Source organism: Lucilia cuprina, chromosome 6, assembly GCF_022045245.1.
Source record: "Lucilia cuprina isolate Lc7/37 chromosome 6, ASM2204524v1, whole genome shotgun sequence".
Lineage (NCBI taxonomy): Eukaryota > Metazoa > Arthropoda > Insecta > Diptera > Calliphoridae > Lucilia > Lucilia cuprina.
The window spans coordinates 2,814,349-2,823,605 of record NC_060954.1 but is presented as its reverse complement, the minus strand read 5'-3'; the positions used below and the strand labels follow the sequence as shown (position 1 = coordinate 2,823,605).

At 24.2% G+C, this 9,257-nt stretch overlaps 1 protein-coding gene across 4 annotated transcripts in view; it reads right to left on the bottom strand.

Moving 5' to 3' along the window:
• Positions 1-434: 434 nt before the first annotated feature.
• LOC124420582 (uncharacterized PE-PGRS family protein PE_PGRS54) overlaps positions 435-9,257 on the bottom strand; it is a 31,333-nt gene continuing 22,510 nt past the window's right edge. For all 4 annotated transcript variants that reach the window (XM_046954027.1, XM_046954031.1, XM_046954028.1 and 1 more), the window contains one exon: positions 435-1,153. In XM_046954027.1, the coding sequence (XP_046809983.1) occupies positions 941-1,153 (213 nt within the window). In that variant the 3' untranslated portion in view covers positions 435-940. The remainder of the gene's footprint in view (positions 1,154-9,257) is intronic.

The window sequence follows — 9,257 nt, the reverse complement described above, 5'->3', positions numbered from 1 at the left end:
ACAAAATAACTAACATTTTTATGTATTAAAAGCCCAAAATAATATGACTAATTTATGCCAAAAAATTATGCAATACTAAATAATAAATTATTATTGCCCACAGAGAAGAGAGCAAAAATAATAATAAAAAAAGAAAAAAATTTTGCAAATATTTTGTTATATTTTAACATAAACTAAAAACTACCAAAAAAATGGCATACAGACGACTCTATTAATTTCTATACACAAAAATCATCAGCAAATCGAAATAAATATAAAAATTGAACAAAAAAAACACACACACAGGAAAAAACTAACAAAAACAGATTTAAATAAAATAAAAATTTGCAATAAATTTATATGGAAATTTTTCATAATCAAAAATAGTACAAGTAAAATAAATTATTGCTATTATGCTCATATTTATGTATTAACGACGAAAAAATATTGGATTTATAAATAAATTTTTGTAGGGGGCATGAAAAATATAAATTCAATATTTTTAATATTCAAATATTCATAAATTTTTATGAATTTTTTTTTCTGTAAGTTTGTCAGTTTGTAATGTAAATTTTCGTTTTTGGTGGTTTGTATATTAAGGAAGTGGAAATAGTTGTAATGTAAAATGTAAATTTAAGAGTTATAGTAAATCATAAATTTTTACTCTTGTTGTTTATATGTTTTAATAATTTAAAGTTAAAACAAAAGAGCACAATAGTAACCAGTTTAATAATAATAATAATTTTTATGTATATTTATATCTATATAAATACCTTCCTTATATGCAAATTATAGATGAAATTTGAAATTTTGTGGCCAACAGCACATGCATATAAACTCGAACAGTTCTTTCTTCTTTATAAATTTTAAATTATTAAAGGAGTAGAAGAGATACACACAGAGTGAGTTAGAGAGAGTGGAAAACTATATATTTAGATTATAGTAGTAGTTGTAGTTTTCGTTAGCGTCCTGATTCAAAACTAACATCCGCATGAAATCCTGTATCATCAGCATGATAAATGACATTTTGTATGCGACCATCCGGTAATAAAATGTGATATTGACCCCTTGTCACACCATTCAAATCACGATTTTGTTTGTGACCAAAATCATTGCCGGTATTAAAATCACGTATACGATAACCAAATGCATACTTTGAGGCATACGACTGCAACTGATGTGGAAAGATTGAACGAACAAACAGGCAGACAGACAGACACAGCCACACATGCAATACATCCATGTTATATATATATGTAATTGTATGACATGAAAAGAAAGTATGAAAAAAAAACACAGAAAAAAATAAGAATACAATAAAAAAAATTGGAATTGTTAAAGTAAGATATGGAAATTGGAAATAAAATCTGAAAAATATAAAAATTTGCGAAAAAAACACTTTTTGTTTGTTTGATTAAGAAATGTAAATAAGTTGGTGTATGAGGAAGAAGAGAAAAAACTACATGTTACTTGTTTAATCAAGACAAGAGATATTGAAAGAAATGCACATAAAAAATAAAGTTAATTTTAAATAAAAGAACAATTTAAGATATTTTTGAGAATTTTTTTTTTAATTTAATGGAAATTAAAAAAAAAAATGAAAATATTTCTTGGTAAACCATTTCGTACAAAAGATTTTCTGAAAAAAAATAACTCTAAAAAAACCTTTTCTAGAAAAATATAAAGAAAAATATTTCAAAAAAGCTTTTCTCAAGAATAGTTTTCTTAATGAAAGATTTTTTTTAAAGAAATCTTCTTTTAAAATGTACTTTTTTAGCAAAATTTTCTAAATGAAATCTTTTTACAAAAACTTTCTTAATGAAAGCTTTTTTTACAAAAACTTTCTGAAAGAAAGCTTTTTTACAATAATATTTTCAAACTATTTTGAAAAAAAGATCAAGGAAAAGCTTTTCCAAGGACACATTTGTTAGAAATTTTGTCCTAAAACTTTTCGAGGTAAAAGTTTTCTAAATAAAGCTTTTGTAAAGTAGTCTTTTATAAAATAAGCTTCTAAGAAAAAAGTGTTTCTAAAAAAACTCTTCAAAGAAAAATTTTATAGAAAAAGACAATTCTAACTAAAGTTTTTTCTTATATAAAAGCGAATAGTTATATGAAATCACCTTTTGTTAATTTAGCTTTTCTTAGATTTCTTTTAAAGAAAACTTTGTTAGAAAAAGTTGCTCTAAATTAAGCTTTTATAAAGAATGCTTTTATTCTATTAATAACTATTATAAAAGCATTTCTAATAAAAAGTTTTTTAAAAAAGCTTTTGTAAAATAAAATAATTTTATTAAAAAGGTTCTGTAATGAAAGCTTTTTAAAGCTATTTTCTAGAGAAAAGTTTTCTTGGGAAATATGTTCCAAAAGAAAGCTTTTTTGTAAAGAAAATATTTGTGAAGAAAATTAAAAAAAAATAAATAGATAATTCTGTGAAAGAAATTTTTTGAAGTGATCTATAGATTGATATATAGACTGATCTATAGACTGATCTATAGTTTGATCTTTAGATTGATCTATATAAACTGATGTAGAGATTGATTATAAGCTGATCTATAGACCGTTTGACTGATCTGAAAACTTCCTACTGATTAATCCATAAAATGTTCTATAGACTGAGCTATTGGTTAGTCTTTAGCTTAATCTATAGACTGATCTGGAGATTGATCTGTAGACTGATCTGTAGACTAATATATAGACTGTTCTATAGAATGATCTGTAGACAGATTTTAGGATTGTTTTAAAGACTGATTGTTTTATAGAATGATGTAACGACTTAACTAAATACTGATCTATAATATGATTTGTAGACTGATCAATAGAGTAATCTATAGAATGATTAATCCATAGAATAATCTATAGACTGATCTATGGATCTTTAGAAAAATCTATAGACTAATCTGAAAGCAGATCTACAGACTGATCTGTAAAGTGATCTATAAACTGATCTATAGAATGATCTGTAGACAGATTTAGGGACTGAATGTTTTATGAAATTATGTAACGACTTATCTAAATACTAATCTAAAATCTAATTTGTAGACAGATCTATAGAGTAATCCAAAAGACTGATCTATATATTGATCTATAGATTGATCTAAGATCTGATTTATTGACTGATCTAGAGACTGATCTATAGAGTAATCTGTAACTGATTTGGGGATTGGTCTAAAGATTGTTTAAAGACTGATTGTTTTATGGAATGATGTAACAACTAATCTATAGACTGTTCTAAAATCCGATATGGTGACTGATCTTTAAAGTAATCTATAGACTGATCTTTGCATTAATCTACGGTTTGGTGTAAAGATTGATCTATGATCTTATTTATTGACATATCTGAAATGATCTTACGATTTATTGATATATTGATCTAAAATTTGATTAGAACTATGGATTGATGTAATGATGCATCTATGATCTGATTTATTGATAGATCTATATTTTGATAGGTTAATTTATCTATAGGCTGATCTTTAGACTGATCATTGGTGCTCAAATTCAAAAACAAAAATATTTAATAACAGAAATTTTGAATCTGTTTGATTGACTTGGATTATAAATTTTTATATTTATTTAAATAAATCACTTTATCTAAAATATTACTTTGTTGATATTATACATGAAAAATAAACCATACAGAAAACTTAATTTAATTCAATTCTTTACACTTTGCGCAGTCGATTCCTTTACTAATGACTCCTTTACTCGAAATTCAAATGTGCCATTATATGGTCAATTACCTTTAGAATAGTAATTTTGATGACATTACTTAAATACCGGTCTTTACCCCTCACATACAGTTACATGTGCAATTCTAATACTCATTTATCAATATTATTTTCTATTACCTTTAAAAGAGCTACTCCCTAAATTTTCTTAGCTTCCATCATATTGTTTGTTATTACAGATAAAAAAATATCTGCATTAGAAAAACAAACAACATGAAAAAAAAAATACAAAAGAAATCTTTGTTTGTAACTGTCACCTGCAGAGAACCTTCTGTCGTCCACAAAATTCGTTTTAACGTTACAACACAGTTAAATCTCATTTAAGTCTAAAAGTATGCAATACATTTTCTTACTTTTACCATTCTATGCATTTTATTTTTTTTGTATTCATCATTTTACTTAGGAAATATTTATATAGTTTTTATATATGTATGTATTTGAATGTATGCAAATGTATTTGTGTGTGTGTGTAATTTTTTTTCTTATCATCCAGATACTATTACGTGTTTAGTACAAATGCAAAGCAATGCAATAAATGTTGCAAATATATTAAATTCCTGTCATGTACAAAATCATTGTTTATTTCTTTTCGTTTTATTTATATCGTTTTTTCACTCCTTTTTTCTCTCCTAGTATTTAGTTAAAGAAAAAAGTGTAGTGGTTAGAGTGGTCTTGGTGTTTGTAACATATAAAGGTTTTGAACAAAAAATCTGCGATTTTTCTTAAATTTAAAAATATTAATTTTTTTTAAAATATATTTTTTAGTTTGTACAAAAAGTTTTATTTAAAATTTTTAAAATCTCATAAAAAACTTTAAATTATTTCGTAAATTTTTTTCTTTTCATTCTTGAAATTGGTCATCCTTTTCCTTTGTATAAATATAAGTTTCAGACTTAAGTGTAGGGTATTTAATTTCTTAGAAAATCTTTCTTCACAATCTATTTCTATTCTCACAAAGACAGCTACTTATTTATATAAGGACATTTTCTTTTCATTTACATTCCTTTCTACATATTGTTAAACATAAGAAAGTGTGAGAGGTGGTGAAAACTAACTGTCATTTACATGCATAACCCTGTAGTTTCAGGTTTATGAAGAAAAGGACATTTTTTTTTTAAATATTTTCTTAAAGCAAAACATTTTTAAATAAATCTTCTTTAGTAAAGAAATCATCTCTTTTTATTAAAAACAAGTTTAATGAAAAAAGCTTTTGCAATTTTGAAAGTTCTTTTAATATAAAACTTTTCTAAAGCAGCTTTGGTAAATAAAGCTTTTGTAAATAAAGTGTTTGTGAACAAAGCTTTTGTGAAGAACTTTCGTAAAAACTAACAAAAAATAAATTGTTAAGTAAGGTCTTTTAAATAAAACTTAAAAAAGCTCTTGTAAATAAAGTTTTTTCCAAAAAGTTTAGAAAACTTTTTTCAAACAATTATTGTAAGAAAAGATTTCTAGCAAAAACTCTTCCAAACAAATTTTCTTAAAATAAACTTTTTATAAGCTTTTCCTAACAAAAACCGTCCATAATGAAAGCTTTCGCTTAAGAAAAAACAACCTTCTTTATATAGAACATTGCTTAAAGAAAACGTTTCTTAAAGAAAACTATTCCCAAGTTTTCGATACAAAATTCTTTTTAAAGAAAACTTCTCTAAAGCTTTTGCAAGGAAAACTTTTATAAACATTTGTAAACAAATGCCAAACAGATCTACAAACAACTTTAGAGACTCCATTCATGCTTCAATGGAGTGATCTTTAGAGATTTCCGATTCTGAATAGGGCTTTGAAGAGATATAAAAACAGCTTTAATTACAGCTTTATAGAAAGATCAATAGATTGACCAACTGATTGATCTATAGACTGATATAAAGATAAAAATGTAGAATAATATATAGACTAAATTGTGAACAGATCTGTATAACTGTTTCTAAAGAAAAGTTTTCCTACAGAAACCATTTAGTTAATGAAAACCTTTCTAAAGAATATAGTTTTATATAAAGCTTTTGTAGAGAAGCTTTTACAAAAAAATAGAATATAAAGAATATAGATTTAAAGAAAACTTTTCTAAAGAAAGCTTTTGTAGTGAAGCTATTATAAAGAAAACTTTTTTAAACCAAAGTTTTTTAAAGAAAACTTCTCTAAAGAAAGCTTTAAGAATATAAAGAATATAGATTTAAAGAAAAATTTTTAAAAAAAGCTTTTGTAGAGAACCTATTAAAAAGAAAACTTTTCTAACGCAAAGTGTATTAAAGAAAACTTTTCTAAAGAAAGCTTTTACAAAAAAAAAAAACATATGTAATGAAATCTTCATGAAAATTTTCTTAATAAAGTTGTTTTTAAGAAAACTTTTTTAAAGAAAATAGTTTTAAAGAAAACTTATCTAAAGAAAATAGTTTTAAAGAAAACGTTTCTAAAGAAAGATATTATAGAGAAACTTTTGCAAAGAAAACCTTTATAAGGAAAACATCATTAATACTTTTATAAATAAAATTGTTAAAAAAAGCTTTTCTAAAGAAAATTTGACACAGATTTTAAAACTTATATAACGAACACTTCATGAAAACTCTTCCAAAGAGAATTGTTAAAAAAAAACTTGAAAACTTGACACAAATTTTATAAAGAAAGATTTTTATAGAGAACTGTTTTTGAAAAATATTTTCTAATATATTCAAAAGAAAACTTTTTACAAAATAAAGCTTTTCACAAAAAAACTTTTCTACAGAAAATACTTCCCAAAAGACTTTTCTAAGAAAGCTTTTTTCTACAAAAGTTTGTAGCAAAAATACTTTTCAAAAAAAAAAATCTAGAAAAGCTTTTCTCTAAAAAAGTTTTGTTCTTATAAACCTAATGTTTAGGTTGTCCTGCCAGCATTGCTGGGTGGACAACATTTTTTCCCTGCTTACAGATTTGTAACATTTTCTCTAAGCTTTAGGGAGTAAACTGAGCTCAAATATTGTAATATATTAAAAAAAATGAATATTTTCTTGGAAAAAAACTAGACAAGAAACCAAAGTATTGAAATCATAATGAAATTTAAAAAAATTAGGTTACAAATTATATGTTAGGGAATTGGAACAGATTATAAACTACCTTGGAAAACTTAAATCTTAAAAATTTTAATAAACTTTAAAAAATGGACAAAAGTCCTTTTCATGAAATCTATTAAATAAAAAGAGCTTTTATCTTTAAATGTGTTTAAAAAAAATAGCTTTAGCTTTTTTTAGCAGCTTCATTATTTGTTTGTTACTTTTTTTGCTACTAAAGTACGTCTAGCAATGATTCTTTTTCTTATCGCAAAATAGTGTGAAATTTTTGTGTTAGTTTTTTTTCCTCTTAACTAACAGCAAACTAGCACGTGATGTGATTTATTTGCTGTTTTTTTCTTGGGATTTTTTTTTTTGACAAAATTTTCTTTAAGTATTGTTAAATTTTAGAAACTGATTGAATCCATTTTATTGAATTTGTAAAAATATATTAAATTATAATAGTCACTCTCTTTTATAAGGAAGTTTGATAAATATTAGGAAATTCTTTTAAATATTTTTTTTCCACTTTAAAAAACTTATTTCCCCTTTCAAAGGTTAACATGAGTTTTTATTAAATGCTTAATACATCATGTTCTAACTGCATTGTAATTAAAATGTTTCTTTTTATTGCTCACATTTTGCTCTCATAGAAGATGTAACATATGTTCAGCCCCAATAAATGAATCCTTTTCTATGTTTTAATTTTCTAAAAAGTCAGTTTTTCTATCTTCTACATCATTGGCCAGTAGCATAAACGTGCTGCTAAACTTAAAGAATAATACAATTATAGCATTTTGTTGCGTTGCATTTGTATTATTTTAGCCATTTATTTCTGGTCATTATAATGGAAATTATATGTCTTTAGCTTTATAACAATTCCCCCTAAAATTTTATATATTTTTTTCAGAAATAAAAGTTGCAGGAGTTTTGGTTTATTATGGTGTTAGGAGGCTGATGAGAGAAGTACTTAACATGCAACTTTATTAAGGAACAATTTTAAAAGACAACTCTTGAAAAAGAAAACTTTTTTTAAAAAGTTCATTAAGTAGATGCTTTTCGAATAAAAACAACTTTTAAAGTAAAAATTTCAAAAGCTTTTTAGAAAAAAAAAAAAATTTAAAGAAAACATTATAAAAGAAGATTTTGTAAGGAAAATTATTTTTTGAAGAAAAATTGTTTAAATAAAGCTTAATGACAACTTTTCTAAAAGTATTTCTGAACAAATTTTTTTCAAATCTATTCTAAATAAGATATTTATCAAAAAAATCTCTTTTTAAACAAGGTCTTAAAGAAGGATTTTGTGGAGAAAGCTTTTCTAAAGAAAACTTTTCCTGAGAAAGTTCTTTTTAGAAAAACTTTTCCAGAGACATTTTTTTTAGAGAAAATTTGTCCAAAGAAAACATTTTAGTAAAAAGCTTTTGTATAGAAAACTATTTTGAACTTTTCCAGAGAAAGCTTTTTAGAGAAATCTCATTAAGAAAACTTTTCCAGAGAAAGCTTTTTAGAGAAATCTCTAAGAAAAACTCTTCCAGAGAAAGCTTTTCTTAGGAAAACTTTTCTAGAGAAAGTTTTTTTAGAGAAAACTTTCCCAAAGAAAACTTTTTAAGAAAAAGCTTTTGTATAGAAAACTGTTTTAAACATTCCTAAAGAGAAAACTTTTATTGAAATCTATCCTAATTAAGATGTTTTTGAAAGAAATCTCATTTTAAACAGAGTTTTTAAATATAAATTTTTTAACAAACACAACTTTTATAAAAATATTTTCTAAAACTATTCCTTTATTTTTTTTAAAGCATTTCTAAAAATGTTTTTCAAAGACAGCTTTTCTCAACAAAGCTTTTCTGAAAATTGCTTAATGAAAATTTTCTTAAATAAACTTTTTCTCAAAGAAAACTTTCCTACAAAAAACTTTACTTAATGAATGCTTTTATAAGAAAAGTATTTCTAAAGAAAGCTTTTCCAAAGAAAACTTTTTTAAAAAAGGCTTTTCTAAAAAAAGCTTTTTTAGAAAAGGCTTTTCTAAAGAAAGTTTTTTTTTTTAAGAAATGCTGTTAAACTAAACTTTTTCAAAGGAAACCATTCTAAAGATTTTTTTGATGAAAGTTTTTTCCACATTTCTAGAGAAAACCGTTTCAAAGAAAACTTTTCGAAAAACATTTCTAATGAAAAAACTTTCTACAGTTTCTGGAAAAGCTTTCAGAAGAACAATTTTTTAGAAAGCAACTTTTCTAAAGAAAACTTTACAATAAACAGATTTTATTAAAACGTTTTCAGAAGCACAATTTCTAAGAAAAAGCTTTTTTAAAAGAAAACTTTCCAAAACACAATTTCTAAAGAAAGCTTTTCTAAATCACTTTAAAAATAAGATTTTTCATTAAAAATCTTAGAAACTATAGTCAAACATCAGTGATCAATTTCAAAACTCTCCTTTTTGGAAACTTTTTAACCAATTTTTTTTATTAATTACGAAGCCCTTCTCTTACAATCCTTTTTCGCAAAAGGAAATTGCTGCTAAATTATGGTATAATTT